General features: G+C 33.9%; 1 protein-coding gene across 1 annotated transcript; it reads right to left on the reverse strand.

Moving 5' to 3' along the window:
- Window positions 1-237: 237 nt before the first annotated feature.
- LOC149170802 (uncharacterized) lies at window positions 238-953 on the reverse strand. The gene has a single exon (XM_089427359.1). The coding sequence runs from the start codon at window positions 934-936 to the stop codon at window positions 307-309; it is 630 nt and encodes a 209-aa protein (XP_089283485.1). The 5' UTR covers window positions 937-953; the 3' UTR covers window positions 238-306.
- Window positions 954-19,557: the final 18,604 nt, after the last annotated feature.

Raw genomic sequence — 19,557 nt, forward strand, 5'->3', positions numbered from 1 at the left:
ATTTTCTGGACAGATATCATATTTAAATTTTTTTCTTCCGAGCAGATCCATGAAAACGAATTTCGGATAATCTGAAAGGTGTTAAAACTTGAAACTTTATCCGCCATGTCAGATACCAAATTTGTAAGAATGCCAAAACCATGTTGCACAAATTGCACAAAATATATGAAAGAAATTTTTAATCGTACAATAATTGTTTGTATCTATAGCTATTTCTGGTCCGCACCAGATGGAAGCACCGGCTATACAGAAATAAGGAAAGCTTGCATTCGTTCAAACTACAAAACCGCCGGCAGTTTACAGTCCTCAAGCAGCAGAAAAACTTTCCCCATCAAATAACATGACCTGGCTGACAGAATCTATGTTGAGATGATCCTCAAGGTGGGTCGCATCCCAGGCATGCTCGTAGAATTCGAACAGTTGATAGTTTTCGAATTCGTCCACGAAGTGCCAGTTTTCACAAAGCGATTTAAGATTTGGATTCCCCGTCAAACCCTCCTCCTGTGTTTCCTCCGAAGATCGGCAGAATTCTTCTGTTATGTCCCAAACGGGGCTCGTAGGAATGCCGAGATCGTCGTCTGAAGCCTCAAGGAGATAACATAAATCAACGTCCGAGTCCGTATCTCGGGTTAGGCCTTCATGGATGCCAGAAATATCAGTGGCTGCAGAATCATACCCGGAGTTAGGGGAAGGATAAGAAGTGGAACATGTCGTGCCAATCTCTTCCTCCAAGCTTCTCATGACTCTGTTTACAACCTCCTCACTGGGAGAGAATTCATCTTCTTCGTCGTCTTCTGCTAAAGTTTGATCTAATTGCAGTAGATGAAGAAACTCGTCTGTTTCTTCGCCGTGAAAGCGTTTCTGCTTCTGGACGTCTGTGGACTCCGGCGGAGCCTCGATCTCACGGTCGCGTTTCCTGAGCAGGGCCTCAGTCATGATCGAGAAACGGCCCGGATATTCGAACACGGAACACAACGATGTTGCAAGGAGGAGAGGATGATGATAGTGTGTCTGCAGCGAAGAGCTGGTCTTTCCTGATACGTTAGTGGCGGAGAGCAGGATTGGCTATATATATAGCGTTTCGACTTTTTATGGTACATGAAAGGGAAGGGATATTTATATTTATGTTTATACTTATGTTTCGCTCTTAATTCAAATTCTGTGAATAGTATAGGAGTTTGGAGACGGCTGGCATGACTCCTTCCGTCGACCATATCCACCTTGTTAAAATGTTTCTAGAATGTCTGCGAATGTTGGAATGAATTTGAGAAGCCAGATTCTAGTGAACAACTGAAATAGGAGATTTTGCCCAGATTCTTTCAACTGGTGACAACCTCCAGGGGTTTATGTGGTTGTGGCCGGCTTGTTGTGCATCACCCAATAATCTCGGTCGCTTGATTGATCCAACGGTGTAACTTCTAGAAGTACTGGGTATTCGGGAATGGTGGTCCGCTCGATGGCTTCACCGTACAAAGTTTGAATTGGTTGCACTAAAGTGATAACATGTGACCCCACGAAAACGAAGTATAATTTAGTCCATCGTGATTCGTCTGTAACGTATCTTTTTGTTACTTCGAAGTTGGGGCTGATTGCCAGGCAACGTCACTGTTATTATTGACAAACTCCACGTAGACCTTTCAACCTTTTATTTGTGTGGCTTCCTGACAAGTCCATTTATATGTTTCTATTTAGAAATATAAAGTCAATGAGACGAACCATAGTTGTCGTCCTTAATTTTCAAGTTCCATTACGAAAATGTGCAGTCTATATTTCTTCACTACTTTATTCCACCGATTTGCTTATCCATGCCTGTTTTTCAAATGCGAAAACCAACGTTCTCCATTGTGTGCCAAATCGTCTATATTCTAACATTTATCTTGAAATAAAATAAACTCAATGCTTATTCACATCGAACGACAAAGTCTGATTAGCTCGCTGTACAAAAAAGAAAAATAATTCTGCCACACCTCCATCCTTTACGAGGCAATATCTTGCGTACCAAATCCTCTCGACTCAGACCATTTACTTTGAATAAAAATGCAAAGTATGAACATGTCGGAAAGACAAAGATGGCCTCCGTAAAGGCGGAATAACATATCACAATAATAGGACTCTTTTATATACTGTTTTATTCTGCTTTTTATTATTTTTATGTAGACGTTTTTATTAAAATTAAAATCCAGACAAATTCAGATATAGGTGGTGAAATTTCAAGTTTGTGTGTCTATGTATTGAGATTGGAGTTTATCCTAAGTATTTTCTATCTCGAGTAATGAATTAAATCTTCAAAATTAGGAACAAAAGTCTGGCATCATTATTTAAGTTTGGAGCTGTAGAGTGTGGGTGATTTTATTGCAACGTCCAAAGTTGAGATTGATATTGATGATTTAAAGCTGAGTAATGGTTTTTCCAAAATTATAAATAAAATTAATTTACATCCTTTCCTAAAAAGAGTTATATGGATACACGTAATGTAATATTCTTTTTTAATTTATTAACTTTTGTAATGGAATATTAAACATGCAACCTAAAACAATCTCTTTTAATCAAATTCTTTGGTCTACAATGAAATCAATTGAGGGACATAAGCTGGGTTTACATTCAGCAATGTTTTCCTTAAACGAATGACCAAGTAGGATTACCGCTAGGAGTGAAGGGTTTTAACTAGGATTGTGTAGAAGTGAAGAGTGAATATTTGATTTAAGGTTATAGAAGGGCACAATGGGGAATAGAGGAGCAAAGAGGGTGTACAAAGGAGGAAGTTATTATTGGTTTATTATTCATCTACTTGGGAAGGGGCAAGAGGGAAAGTGGAGGGTTCAGTGATCTTTTTAAAGTCTTGTTAGTTGAGAGATATAATAGATTGGAGAGGAATATCCAAAATAACATTTACCTAAATAGAGAGAGGACGCTTTCCATTTGTAAAGGATGATAGGGTGAAAGGATTAGTACCGCTATACAATGCCATGACAACGAGGTGTCGTTTAGGGCATTAATCTTCATGGAGAGGGCCATTTAGAGAGGGTCTACATTGGATGTGAGCATAAATGGAGATATGTTGCAAGGAAGGGGTCCAATGAGCCAAGATTACAATACCAAAAGTGACTAAGGCTAGTGGTGAGTGGAAATTTATTGTTTTCAATGTTATAAAACTAAGTAAAATACCATGGAAAATAAACATAGGTACATGTATATCTTAACTTCGTAAGTGTAAAGAAGGTAAAAAAGAAATGACATCTTCATGCTCAAACTTTTTATGGTTGAAAAAAAAACTCATTAATCTTAATGATTTTTTTGTTTAGAACAAGAATAGTTTCAGTATAAACAAGTGTTGGGCCTCATTTAAGCAATATTCATTATGTTTTTGAAAATTGAAAAATTGACAACTAATTTTTAGTTATCCAAATAAAGATGTATAAAATCTTTAGAGTATTTCAATTTGCACTTAATAATTATTTCATGGTCATTATTTTCCTTAGAAAAAAATCATATGTTTTCATTGCATAAAAAAATACGAAGGCACATATTATATGTGGAAATAAGTACTTTAAAGAAATTATGTGTTTTGAAAATAAGATATATCACTTTACTAAAGAAATTGGAAAAACTAATCGAGGTACAACTGCCTATTATAAAAGGATTATTCACTCTCATTTTCTGCTTTTTCTATTTAACATTTTCTTAACTATAATTCATATTTCCATATTTGTTACCCATTAAGAAGGTGTCAAAGAAGCTATAGTTAAATCAAAATCCTAGTTTTGAGATTAAAAACAATTATTAAATCCTTGTCAAAACATGAGTTGTTATATTCATGTGTTGTCTTCATGGCCCCCTAATGAGGTCTTATTTGTGGTTACATCACTCATAGAATTCCCTTCTTGTCCCTCAATTTGAAGGGAAAAATTATTTATCAATTGGATCTTTTAGGAAAGCATTTATATGCTACTATGGAGATGTTTCTTACATATTTATTCTATGATGATCAACTACGTAATTTGAATACTAATGTTCATGTGATTTTGAAACTTATGATTTTGATTTTGGTTTGTTTTCCTTGAATGTAAGCCCAAAAGTGATGGTAGGTTTCCTAAAGATGACTTGTTTATTGACTCTTTTTGCATTGAAAAGTAGTATTCTCATAATCTAAAATGCAAGTGTAGTTCATTTCTTCCCTCTCTAGGTTCATCTCGTCCAATAAATCCTTATTATTGATCTAAACAAAAGTTCTAGTATATGCCAAGAGATCTACTTCAACCCAATCTATATCTGCTTTTATAAATCTACCTAAGACATTCCCAATGATTTTTTAATACTGCTAAATGCCATAAATACATTGGAAAAATTGGGAGACAATCCCAAATTGGCATTGTGGCGACATTGATGGAGATATATTTGAATTCTAAGAACCATTAAATGACAAGTTGATGTACACTACATGATCACCAAAATCGCTTCTCAATTTTTTTTTTAATTAATTAAAAGTGATCAAAAGTGAGGAGAGTCTTTAACATAAACATATGTAACATTATTTTTTCAAAATGGACTAAATTTATTAATATATAGCTAATATATAAGAGGATATGATTCTTTAAGTCAATGTATAACCTCATTAATTCAAATTGTGGGAGTAGATAAGATATATCCTATTATGATACTTTTAGCACTAACATTCCATATTGTTTATCCACTAAATAAACCATCTTTATATATAGGATATTTGAAGAGAGAGAAAAATTCAATTAGTTGTGTAGCATTACAAAGTAGCCATTATTGAACCATTGGAAGTCCATCTTTTATCTTCGTCTTTTTACTTTATTGGTTTAGTAGAGTCTAATGATTTAACGTATAATATGATGGGCCATGGCCTTCCCCTTAATAGGCCTCTAGAAATCTTGGTGTCTCCACATGGCCAATAACATACCAATAACATGGTTATATAAAGAACAATTAAATTCCATTTATATAATAAGAGCGACTTATGTTAAGAAACTCAACAATTTTTAATACTCCATTTACTTATTTAGGAACAATCGAATATATTTTAATCAAGGATAGGGATGGGCATGAAAACCATGTTTTCCAAATGATGATGTTATCTATGTGTTCTCTCTATATCTATATTTATTAGAATGATGTACTTTGTAGTGAGTCACTATATCCTTACCGTCTAACTCAGTGTCATGACTTCTCTAATTGCAAGGATAATGTGGGCCCCTATAGAAGACGTATTTTCTAGTTCATTACCTTATACATAGTGAAGTTCTTCGTGAAATTTCATGACCATTCTATATCCAAACATATCATTTAGATGGAATGGATATTTTATTTTTCTAGTGCATCTTTATTATGTATATGGGAGGTTGGGGATGTGTAAGTGAATTTAACAACCCTGGTGAAAATTCCATGTAATAAAAGTTAATAAAGGAAAAATAATAACCATGGTTGATGAGACACTTATTCGAAGTTGAATGATGGGAAAAAACATTGTGATGGGTGTTGTAATATATTTGGTTTTGATAAGTTAGTTTTTGTTTATAAAAGAGGGTATTAAGAATAGAATAAAAAACACAAATGCAAATAAAAAATGATGAAAGGAAACCCCCTAAAAAGAAAAACAATTGTATAAGTGAGTAAATTTAAATGCCACTAGAAAAAATAACATTTGCATTAGAAATAAACTAGGGTTTTGTGTGCATCTTGCTTAAAATGCCACAACCTAATATTCTGGTTTGAATCATATAGTTTAACGATGATCAAATTATTTAAATTTTTGTCTCTAGGTTAGTGAATAAGTTCACCAAATTATTTAATCTTGGTGGAACATGAATTATATAGGATAGAATAGGAAGAAAAAATGACCAGATACACTCGAAACTTGGCCAAATGAAAAATATGTACTAGAGTAGTATTAAATAGAATCAGGGAAAACAAAATGGCCACTAGATCAAATGTGCTAATTCATAGAATAATTATACTTAATTAGGTCCAGTTAATTGCCTTTTAAAGGATGATTAATAAAGCTATGCAATGTTTTAGTTGAAGTCATAAAACAACAAAATTTATTTTGTCGCTTAGTGCTATCATGTGGATTGTTTTCACGTAGATCCTCCTCCCCACCCATATCAACGACGAGGAAATCATTTCGCACCCCTTTCCACTATTTAACATTAATGGAAAGGGGGCGTTCGAAAAGTGGTATTATTTTCAGTGGGCCTCTTGCAACATGCTTTCCCCTCTTAACTTCACACAGCCCAGCCCTCGCTCAATACCACTTACCACTACCCACCCCCTTCGAAATCCGCTCTTCCCATCACATCAATACATCATCCACTAGCGTTCATCACCACATCCCGCGCATCCTTCTGCTAATTAGCCTCTCCCACTTGTACATACCCATTACATCAATACTCATTCCTACTACTTGCTACTAGCCTCTCGTTGTCCATCAATGCACACTAGTCTCGTTGGTAAGGGTTTAATCTTAATAGTAAATCACTTCACAATTATAAATAAAGCCTACATCCCTTTCACGTGATTCCCCTAATCTCTTCACAATTGTTTGAATTATAGGCTTTCAAGGGTAGCTCCGATTAATTTATGTTATAGACTACATTTTCTTTTTCAAGCAGATACTAGACACCACTATTCACGCACACTGCCCTTTGTTCAGGTATCCATACTGTCAGCATTTTGTTACTATTTCTCTCCATTTATTTGGAATATGGGACCCAAAAGAAAGGACCAGCCCTCCGCTAGTAAGACCCCTTCTCAGGAATATCCAAAAACTTATGGTACCCTAGACCTTGACCATATCCCTTTAGGAGATCAATTTTTAAGATCACTAACACAGAGTGTGAATTTGATATGTTCAAATTACAACATTTGTTAAAACAAACTTACCGGGATTTAGAGGATGAAATCAATCTATGGGAATCCATGTTTCCCATATTCATGTTCCCTCAAAAGCACTCATTCCCTTATTTACTTATGTGGTTTTAGTATAGGTATAATCCCCTTCAAATAACTATTGTAGCTCACAATTACAGACATTCTAATCTCGATCACACCTGAAACTATAAACAAAATGTTTTTCATTCCTAGGAATGACTCCCTTAGCCACTTCTATGTTGTTGTCCTCATGGATTTACAACATAAACTTACATTTCCCGAAAGAGCTCAAATTTTTGACATATTTCTTCCAGAATATGTTAAAATTCCCAAAAATAATCCTCCATACCCAACCTCAATGTTTCCAGAAAGAGCTAAACAAATCATCTCCCTAGTTTCTTTCCTATTTGGTTACTAGACAGACTAATGGGTAGATGAAACTATTATAGGTTATCTATCCATTTTCTCCAAAGAGCACAAGCCAATATTCACGTATAATTACAGTCTATTTCTAGCTGAAAATATGCATGAATAGTTAATGAAGATCACTACTGAGGCTGTATTCAAATACTCTTCTATACTAGTCCATATTTTCCCTTTTCAACAAGGAGACATGCTACCAATAACTCTACACAAGCAGGATTATCAACAAATCAATCAATCAGTTATACACTGGACCTCATTGGTCAAAAGAAACTCAACTAAGTTTAAATTTTCAGATTTTATTGACTGTTTTATTCATCTAGTTGCACATCTTCTTAATAGTTGGAGTGAACCACGAATCAGTTCGGAGATAAAAAGGATCTTGCACCTGACTGACCAAGCTAAGACTAAAGACTAGTATCTTTACTAGAATTACATAGAGATTAGGGTATATGGCTTTGAGTTAGCTCCATACAAGTTACCTAAATATGTTCCAATGAGAATTTTCTCTCTAGAATATATAAGGAAAATTATTAACATGGACGAGCTTCGTTTTGTTCCAGGTAAGAGGAAGTCTCAATTTAAGATCAATTCCTAAGTGGGCCCTTTTATTTATAATACCATAACAGCATGAATTGAAGCATATTCAATTCTCAAGCAGATGGGATTTCAACCAATTTTTACCTGGTCTTATGACCCATTCAACATAATATCTAATTTAACGGTGGAACCTAAAACCAGACCTTATAATCACACTCCAAGGCGATAAATTGAGAAATACAGGAATCAAGAACAATGGGAGGACAACACACTTCAGGAAGCAGAAGAGAAAATTCTACCTGCTTCTACCCTCAAGACTCCGACTTCTCAAAGCAAGCGGGAAAAAGGGCCGAGAGAAGAATAATCATCTTGAACAAAGGGTGCAAAGGAGTTTTTCATTTATCAGAAGAAACAAGAGACTGACTCTAAAGTTACCACTCTTCAGGGTCAGAAAGATCCCATAATTATCAATCTGGATGATTCACAGGTTTCTACAATATCATAGGAAACTATCCTTAACACTCCATCTTCCGTTAAACCTATCCGTTTGATGATCTGATATCCCTATTTAATATGCAGCCATGATCTGATTCTTCAACTTGTCCTGAAGATGAACCACACTCGTTGGTTCGAAATGCATCGGCAAATGAAATATCATGTGATTTACACCGAAAAACTTTTTCTCATAAACTCCATCTTCCTCTTCAGTTTCACAAAATCTATTAGAAATTACATAGTCAGTAGGACTAAGTGAACAAGAGGAACCAAACATTTTCACTATTTTTCTTGAAATTAATCAAAATAATAAATCTATAAAGGCCAATGTCTATGCTCAATTATGGAAGAAGACATCTACTTCACACACATATATTGTTGACAAAATTTGACAGCGAAAAGGGAAGGATGGAAATGGAATTCTAACAGGAAAAAGTTCCTTTTTGAAAGACTTCTTCAAACTATAAGAAAACCATATTTTCTTTTGATGCAAAACAAATACATCCTTTCCGCCAAATGGACATGCATATACAGTTTGGGGAGATGCTTTTATATACCATGAATAAAACTGGTATGATCTTACTGATGTTAAATTTGTAGAGAACATCATCAAGAATACGAATGCATACATCATAGCTCTGAGGAAGCAGCTCAAATTACTTTCTATAGAGGGTCCTCAAACCAAGGAGATAGAAGAAAGAGAGCAACATAAAGAAGAAATATTCAAACTAATAATTGAGCAGAATATACAAATAAAGAAGATGGAAAAACAAATAGAAACTTTTCTCAAGGAAAAGGAGAAGTCTACACAAGTGGCCATAGCTCCAATCAGAGCTATACCAATCACACTGGTGGGGACAACAGAGTCTACATCAACAACACATGATATAAACAGAGTCATACAAGAGCTGCCTCTCTAGAGATAGGAAATGAAAAACTTCAGAAGAAATTAAAAAATCTGGAGACAGAAAATAAAGAATGATAGTCTTTATGTAGAAGAGATGCAGAAGACCCACATACTGGCCATGAACATTGAAGAGTTGGAAAACGAGTCACTAATTGCTCAGACCTTGGCTCAAGCCAAGGAAAACATTTGGGCAGATATAAGTCAAGTTATAACTGAAGTTTGGCCCTCTATAAAAATTATTTTTGAACAGGAAGAGCTTATTACTAGCTGCCAGATAACTATTGAAGAATTCAAAGAAGCCCTTAAAGAAAAACCAAATGAGGCCACATATATGATTAAGGTGTTGAATCCAAAAACGAGAGCTAAATTAGAAGAAATTCAGATTACAAACAGGACAAAAACTATTTTAGAGATTAAGAAAGTATTGCAGAAGAAAAATCTTATGAATCAGTTGGAGGCAAAGTGCTAGAATTTGAAAACTGTTGTCCTAAGATTTAACTTTAAGTTCAACTTGCTTAACCAAGGAGTATTTCCATGACTAGTAGCACCAAATGACAGATTGATCAGTTTGGAGGAATATTTCCAAAATCTTTATACAATTGCAATTGATAAAGCTAAATTTGCAAGTATCAAAGGTCATCTTAAAGGGAAGGATTTCTTAGAAGCTTTGAACTTTGATTTAATGATCAAGCATGAAATTAAACATATCTTTGTCAATAAGCCTACTTTTGAAAAGTATACCGAGGTGGATGAAGTCTACAAGAAATTAATTAATATTTCTATACTAAGTGAAGATCGATGGGATAACTTGTGTGAAATCATTGAGTAACTTTCATCGCCAACTCACAAACAGCGAGCCAACAAATTTTGGGGGCCAAATCATCAATAACTTCCTTGAAGATGGTGCCAGCAGCTCAACATTTTTTGGATTCCTATGTTTATGTACTATTTTTATATTTTTTTAAAGGATCTTTCTCGAAAATAAAATATTTTATATAAATAACTCTTCCCTCAAGTTATTATACGTTGAACCCTTGGATGAGCTTTTCAAAGAAGAATTATAGTCAAGCTGGAATTTGCTTCGAATTAATGAAAGAATTCTAGATTTGCCTCAAATAATTCATGTTTTCATTTCATTGTGTTATTCCTCATGTATTTAAGTTTTAATGGAGAAGCGTGGGTAAGATTAAATTGAATATCAGTCTACCTTAAATTCCTCGTGAAGTTATAATCAATCATTAGAGATTAGTTTATAAAACTATTTTAACTCCTCTATATCTATAAATTGTCACACTCGTCTTCATAGAATTAAATAAATTTTGTCAAGAAGGTAAACATTGTTTACCTACACTCAGTCTTAGAATTAGCTTAATACTCAGTTTGAATATTTAGTAAGTTATAACCTTTTCAACTCTTCTATTCATTCAATTAAAAATCAATTAACTGTTTAGAGACAAACAAACAATTCTTTCATTAACTTCATCACTGTTAAGGTTTAAACACCTGTCTTTAACTGTTCATAACATTGGTCATCCAAAAACCTTAAAACAACAAAATATTTTAGATGTTCTCGCATGATTAATTAAGCTAGAATTATCTCAGAGTACAACATCAGATTGCTGCCATTGTGGGGAAATGAAAATTGAAGTATTTTACCCTGGGACATTGATAAAGCTTTTCCTTTAACATGAATAAAGGAATAGTTGGTTAAAATATTTCACCACGCGACTTCACAAACCCAAACTGGCTCCTTCAAGACATACTAGGTCTCATTCTGACTCTGAAATTATTTATTTGTTATCTTATCCAAAGAGACTGGTAAGAGATACCTCTTTAAGAAGGATACTTGAGGCTTCTACCTCTTCTTTTGTACCCTTACAACTTGAAGATATTTCAGCTTTTGATACCTTTAGGTCTGTACCATCTCCATTAAATTTGGTTGACTTAACACCTAAGGTTTTAGAACTACTATCCAAAGAAGTTGATCTGCAGTTAGCTCTTTTAGTCCATTCATTGGAATCATATAAAATCCTTGAAATATTGTCAAATTTAACCAAGTCAGTAGAAGAATTGGGTGTACATTTACTTGAGTTAAAACCTACTGATTTTATCTCCCCTACTCAATATACATTTTCATCCACTTCTGCTCAACCAGAGGAAACTTTTTCTGTATATTCAAATCCTTTGTTTAAAAATAAATAAGTTGTTGAAAGTTCAAAACTTAGTTATCAAAAAACCTTTTAAAAACTTTTAGAGATCCTTTGCCCTTTTTTCCTCCCCCTCCTACTTTTACACCTCCATCTTCGCCTACAACTTCATTATCCTCTACCTCATCATCTACCACATCTTCTACTAATTCATATTCATCTTCAAATATGGCTTCTTTTCAACCTATCATTCAAGCTAGGTATGCTACTTGACATCTTCCTAATATACTCAGTAATTTTCATAATGGGTATTTAAAACACCTACTAAGGTTTAATGAAGAAACTGGTTTTTCTATTGAAAATAATTTAGCTTCCTTCTTGGATTTTGCTGATAACATGAACATAGAACATGAAGATGTATATATGAGATTGTTTGTTCAATCACTAGAAGGCAATGTTAGGATTTGGTTTAGACAACTAAGAGTTGATTCTATTCAATCTTGGAATGAAAGCAGTGGGGGGTTAAGGAGTATCATGTTTACTATCTCATAGAATTTGAAGAGCTGGAAAGAAACCATGGTGATCCAGTGGCAGATTCCATAAAAGGATCCAATAAAATTTATCATAAGATGCCACCTCACTGTAAACCACCAGTAGAAGTAGCCAAAGTAAGATTTTATAAAGCATTTGAAGAAGATTTTGCAGTTATGCTTAGGGAAAGGACATCTCATACCATTGAAGACATGCAAACAAATGTTATAGAAGTTGAAGCCAATAGGTTAGCATCAGCTAAACCTAAAGCTAAGGAAGAAAAAGATGAGAGGAAAATGAAAGCCAAGGAAGAAGGTTCTTCCTCAAAAACTAAAAATGAAGATAAAAAAATAGATGAAATCACTTCATTACTTAGAAAAAATTCAAATAGAATTTCAAAAATAGAAACTCAGCCTAGAACAATTCAACAAACTGTTGCTAGGCCTCAAACTCAATTCAGGAGAGCTCCCCAAACCCAAATCTTACAAAGATCAAATACTTATCAACAAATTCAACCTCCATTGATGATTGATGATAAGCAACCTGAAGACACTAGCCCTTTGATTAGTGAGGATATAAGTAATATTCATCATTCATCTGTACAAAATTCTATTGTCTTTATTCCTTTAAATTAATATTCTCAACAAGATCAAGAAGACTCGCAAGTTTCAAAGTATCAGGCCTTTTCTGAATTTTTTATTGCAAAAATGAAAAGGAGGTATGACTTAAGACCTAGGTCACGACCTAGTAGACCTCCCAAAAATACCATTGTAAATGAACCACAAGTCAAACCAACTAAATCTAAAACAACAACAATTCAACCATTGAACCAGTCAAATGAAACAACTTCAATTGATAAAAAGGTTTTAACCACTTTCGACGTTGAAAAGGAATTAGAAAGATTCAAAATACCCATTCCTTTATCAGCACTTTCAAAGAATCAAGGATATAAAAATCAAGTTTATAAATGGATCGAGTCATCCAATGTTGATGATGAAGTAGATGTAATATCTTTACAAGATGAAAAACCTTCAGTAGTCTTTGGTCCTAACTCATATATGATTGATGAAATATACCACCATTCTATGTGACTCTAAAGGTTCATGATTTCTTATTATATAACTGCATGTTAGATTATGAAGCCTCCCATAATCTGATGGCAAAGGTAATTATGGACTAGCTTCAATTAGAGGTTACCAGAACTTATCACGATCTATACACTTTTGACTCCAAAAAAGTACCTTGTCTTCGACATATAAAGGATCTAGTAGTCACTTTAGCTCAAACACCACACTAACTGATATCCCTCCTAAAATTGGCATGTTATTATCAAGATCTTGTTGTTCCAAATTAGGAGGAAGTCTTCAAATGGACACATATTATGCTACCATTCTTGTAGATGGGAGTGAGCATCTTAAATTATACAGAGAAGTAGGAGTCATGAATATTGTTTGTAAATTTGATCAGGTAGGGAATCATCCCATTTATGCAGTGGATCAAGAATTTGGATGTTTTGAATTATCATCAAATAATTCACAAAGCACTCAGCTTAGCATTGAAAACATTGTAGACAAGCCAAAGACCATTAAGACTGATATTTAGATATTATACTTTGATGGTTCTTTCTCAAAGGACGGAGTTGGAGCTAGTATTGTACTAATTTCACGAGACAAAGAGAATATTACTCAATACTATAAGCTTGAATTTGATGTGACAAATAATGTAGAAGAGTATTAAGCCTTCCTACTAAGATTGGAATTAGCCAAAAGCCTTAAAGTGCAGAATCTAAGTGTATTCAATGACTCGGAACTCATTGTCAAACAAGTAAGGAATATTTCTCAAACCAAACATCCTAGACTTAGATATTATAGGAATGAGGTCTAGGATTCAATGGATAATTTATTTCAAGCATTTAAAATCCCTGTTATTCCAAGAGATGAAAATATTCATGTAAATTCTTTGGTTGTTTCAACTAGTTCTTTTAAAATTCCTGATCAAATGCTTGTCCAATATCAAATTCAAGTTAAGTATAAACCATTAATTCCTGACAATATTAAACATTGACAAATATTTGATGATGATTAGTTAAAAATCTCTTTTTCAAGTAATTGATGAATTTTCATCTTTACAAATTGAAGAAGAACAATTGGACAATAATGAGGGGAATAAGGAAAGTCAAACTTCTCAATTTGACTCAAAAATTAGTGATCATAGTATTATTTAGTTATCTAACAATTTCATTCCAAAGGGCTTAGTCCCTCTTGAAAAGTTGTTTTACCAAAATTATGTCCCTAAAAATCCATTATCAAAGTCACGAGAAGAAGATATAGAAGAATGTAATGTTGGAACTTTACAAGAAATCATAAATATTAAAGTCTCTGCATCCTTGTCAATGGAAGTGAAAGATAAATATTTAGCTCTCCTTAAATCGTATAAATATGTTTTTGCTTGGTCTTATAGTGATTTGAAGACATATGATACATCTCTCATTGAACATAAAATCCCTTTAAAACCTGAAGCTAAACCTTTTAAGAAAAAGTTAAGGAAAATTAATATTGTCCTCCTCCCTACCATTGAAAAAGAACTTAAAAAGCTAATTGATGCCAACATCATAGTTCCATTAAGATATTCTGATTGGGTAGATAATTTAGTTCTAGTAAGAAAGAAAAATGGTGAAATTAGACTATGTGTGGATTTCAGGAACTTGAATAAATCATCTTTGAAATATAATTATCCATTACCCAAGATGGATCAATTGCTTCAAAAATTTTCAGGTGCTAATAGAATTTCTATGTTCGATGGTTTTTCTGGACACAATCAGGTCATGGTGATCCATGAAGATAGAGAAAATAGAACATTCACAATTCCTTGGGGTACATTTATGTATGCAAGGATGCCTTCTGGATTAACCAACACTGGAGCTACCTTTCAAAGAGCTATGGATTTACCATTTGTAGGTAAGACAAATAAATTTGTTGTCATTTATCTTGATGACTTGACTGATTTTTCTAATTCTGATCAAAAACATTTAAATCACTTGAGGAAATTTTTTGACAGGTGCAGGAAGTTTGGGATTTCTCTTAATCCCAAAAGGTCCTTGTTTGCACTCAAGAAGGAAAATTGCTTGGCCATATTATTTATAATTAAGGAGTAATCATTGATTCTAAAAGAGTTTGAGCTATAAAAGCACTTTCATTACCAAGGAATAAGAAGGAAATTCAGGTTTTTCTTCCAGGAAAATGATTTTTTTAAGAAGGTTTATACTTAATTATGATGAAATAGTTAAGGAAATCACTGATATGTTTGGGAAGAATCATGAAATTAAATGGAGCATTCCAGCAAGATGTGTTTTTGATCAGATTAAAAAGGCCATTTTAGAAGCCCCCACACTAGCTAGTCCAAACTACTTTGAACCATTTAGTATTTGCTCTTTTGCCTCCGAAACTACATTAGTTGTTGTTCTTTTGCAAAAGAATGAGGATGGAGATGACCAACATATTCCCTTTTTTAGTAAAGTCATGAGAGATGTTGAAGTTAAATATGATATCTTTGAAAAACAGGCCTATTCCTTAGTCGAAGCTCTATAATCTTTTAGATTTTATGTCCTTGATTCTTCCATTATTACCTATATTCCTAATAGTGTTGTTAAAATTGTGTTAACTCAACCCGGTACTGATGGAAGGAGAGGGAGAGGGATTACCAAGATATTGGAGTTTGATATTATTATCAAAACTACAAAGTTAGTAAAAGGTCAAGGCTTGGCTAAACACTTAGCTGAGTCAAATTTTAAAGTCTTAGTAATTAATTCTGTTTTTGATATTTCAATAGAGAATAATCCACAAGAACCTACTCAAATTCCAGCAGAGAAGAATCCATAAGAACATTCTCATATTTCATTAGAGAAGAATCCACCAGAACCTTCTTCTTCAATCCAACCAACTCTGATTCACATTGAGGAAAAAAATTTGTTATCTAAATAGTACACTGATATTGTTGATTTTCTTAGAGATTTTGAGTGTCAATCTGAATTTACAAAGAATCAATGTAAAACAATGATGTTGAAGGCCATAAAATATTGCATTATCAATGAAAACTTGCATTGTAAGGATCCACTGAACATCCTTCTACTTTCCTTGACAGAAAGTGAGACTAAAGGAATCATTGATCAATTTCATGCAGGTATTTGTGGAGGACGCTATGCTTTAAGGGATACAACATATAATATATTTTAAGAGTAGGATTTTATTAGCCCACATTGTTTGCACAAGTGGGAGAAAAGGTTGGAAGTTGTACCCAATGCCAAATGTTTGTTGGAAAGCAGAGATTAGCAACACTTCCACTAGTTCCAGTACTAGTTCAAGCACCTTTCCTTCAATGAGGATTTGATTTCATTGGGGAAATCCATCCACCATCATGTAGCCAGCATAGATGGATATTGACTACCACAGGTTACATTACTAAATGGGTAGAGGAAATTCCAGTTAGAAATGCAACTCACATTGTAGTTATTAAATTTATTGAAGTGAATATATTGTCTAGGTTTGGATGCCCCCAACAGATAGCTACAGAGAATGCAAGAGCATTCAACAGTGTCAAGATGATTGAATTTTGTCAGAAATACCAAATTTTGTTGCATCATTCTACTCCTTACTATCCACAAGGAAATGGACTAGCAGAGTCCTCAAACAAGAGTTTGGTTGAAGTCATTAAGAAAACACTGAAGGAACACAAAAGGAGTTGGGAAAACCAACTCATATATGCAGTTTGGGAAAATAAGATCTCTCCAAATAGGTCAACAGGTAAATCTCCTCTTCAGCTTGTTTATGGTAAGGAAGCCATATTTCCTACACATCTAGCTTTTCCTGTCATGAGGTTTTTACAAGAAGCAAATGAAGAACCTGATGATTTTTCCAGAAGAATAAATCAGATTATAGAAATTAATGAAAACAGAGGTGAAATTCATTATAAGCTTCAGAAAATCAGAACAAAATGAAAACTTTGTTTGATAGAATGGCTAGAGAAAGAGATTTTAAAGGATGAGATTGAGTATCAAGATAGGATGCTAAAAGGGAAGATAAAGGAAAACATGGAAAGTTTGATAATCTCTTGTTTCGGCCTTTTAGCATTGCAGAGGTTAAAGGAAACAATAATTTTATCTTGTTGAACTTGGAAGGACAATATTCCTCATTGCCTGTCAATGGTAAATATTTGAAGCATTATATCCACTATTGAGATTATTTCATTCATTCATCATTTGTACATCAACAAAGTATTGTATTTTACACGCATTGTGTAATTGTTTTCAACAGAGACCCCATTAGCCTGAGGAGAAGGCACATGGATCTGCAAGTTCTCTACATCCTATAGGAGGAAGCAGTCCCGAGTTGGAGCCAATGTTGTAACATATTTGGTTTTGATAAGTTAGGTTTTGTTTATAAAAGAGGGTATAAAAAAATATAATAGAAAATGAAAATACAAATAAAAAATCATGAAAGGAAACCCAATGAAAATAAAAACAATTGTATAAGAGAAAATTTAAATGCCACTAGAAAATTAACATTTTCATTAGAAATAAACTAGGGTTTTGTGTGTAGCTTGTTTAAAATTCCACAACCTGATATTCTAGTTTGAATCACATAGTTTAGCCATGATCAAATCATTTAAATTTTTGTCTCTAGATTAGTGAATAAGTTCACCAAATTATTTAATCTTGGTGGAACATGAATTAGATAGGATAGAATAGGAAGAAAAATTGACCAAATACACTCAAAAATTGGCCAAATGAAAAATACGTACTAGAGTAGTGTTAAACAGAATTAGGGAAATTAAATGGTCGTTAGATGAACTACGCTAATTCATAGCTTAATTGTGCTTAATTGGGATTTAATTACCTTTTAAAGGGTGATTAGTAAAGTTGTGTAATATTTTAGTTGAAGTCATAAAATGAAAAAAATTATTTTATTGCTTAGCGCTATCAAGTAGTTTATTTTCAGCGATGATCCTCCTCCCCCCCCAGATTAACAGTGGGGAAGTCATTTCACACCCGTTTCCACCGTTTCTTGTTAACAGAAAGGGTGGGTCTGAAAATTGGTATTCTTTTTAGTGAGCCCCTTGCAACATGTTTTCCCCTCATAACTCCCCGCTCAATACCACTTATCACTACCCCCCCCCCCTAAAACCCACTCATCCAATCACATCAATACATCATTTGCCAATGGTCATCGACACTTCTCGTGCCTCCTCCTACTAATCAACCACTCCCACGTGTACCTACCCGTTACATCCATACTCATTCCTATTACCCATTAACATCCTCCCATTGTCCATCAATGCACACCAATCTCGTTGGTAACAACTTGATCTTAATGGTAATCCACTTCGTTGTTATAAATAAAGCCTACATCCCTTTCATGTGATTTCCTTGATTTCGTCACAATTGTTTGAATTACAGGTTTTAAAGCTTAGCTATGGCTAATTTTTGTTATAGAATGCCCTTGATTTTTCAAGCAGATACCAGACACCACTATTCAAAGAGACTGCTCTCTGTTCAAGTATCCATATTGTTGGCATTTTGTTTCTATTGCTCTCCATTTATTTAGAATATGGCACCCAAAACAAAGGACCATCCCTCTGCTAGGAAGACCCCTCCTCATGAAAATTGAAAAACCTCTGATACCCTAGACCATGACCATATCCCTTTAGTAGAGCAGTTTTTAAAGATCACTGACACAAAGTGTGAATTTGATATGTTGGAATTACACCATTGGTTAAAATGAACTTACCAAGATTCAGAGAATGAAATCAATCTATGGGAATCCATGTTGTCCATGTTCATGTTCCCTCAAACCCACTCATTCCCTGATTTAGTCATGTGGTTTCAGGCTATGTACAGTACCCTTCAAAAAACTATTGTAGCTCAAAATGGATACATTTTGATCTCTAACACACCTGAAGTTATAAATAGAATATTGCTCATTCTTGAGAATGACTGCGTTAGCCACTTATTTATTTCTTTCCTCATGGATTTATACCATAAAATTACATTTCCCCAAAGAGCTCAAATTTTCGAGATATTTCTTCTCGAAGATGTTGAACTTTCCAAAAAGAATCCTTCATATATAGCCTTAATGTTTCTAGAAATAGCTAAACAAATCATCTCCCTAGTTTCTCGCCTGTTAGGTTACCAGACAAACCAAAGGATAGATGAACCTATTCTAGGTTATCTATCCATTTTCTCCAAATAGCACAAGCCAACATTCATGTATAATTACAGGCAATTTCTGGCTAAAAATATGCATGAACAGTTAATGAAGATCACTATTGAGGGTTTATTCAAATACTCTTCTATACTTGTCCATATGTTCCTTTTTCAACAAGGAGACATGATACCAATAACTCTACACAAGCAGGATGATCAAAAAATCAATCAATCAACTATATAGTGGACCTCATTGGTTAGAATAAACTCAACTGAGTTTAAATTTTAATATTTTATTGACTGTTTAATTCATCTAGGGTCATAGTCTCTTAACAACCAGAGTGAACCAAGAATCAGTTCGGAGATAAAAAGGATCTTGCACCTGAGTGACCAAGCTAAGACTGGAGACTGATATCTTTACCAAA

This window comes from Pinus tabuliformis, chromosome 4_2 (assembly GCF_031772625.1).
Source record: "Pinus tabuliformis cultivar Carrire ecotype Pingquan chromosome 4_2, CPIR1, whole genome shotgun sequence".
NCBI lineage: Eukaryota > Viridiplantae > Streptophyta > Pinopsida > Pinales > Pinaceae > Pinus > Pinus tabuliformis.

Bases quoted from the DNA above. Each gene is read 5' to 3' on its own strand.
- LOC149170802 (XM_089427359.1), bottom strand. From the start codon at position 936: ATGACTGAGGCCCTGCTCAGGAAACGCGACCGTGAGATCGAGGCTCCG.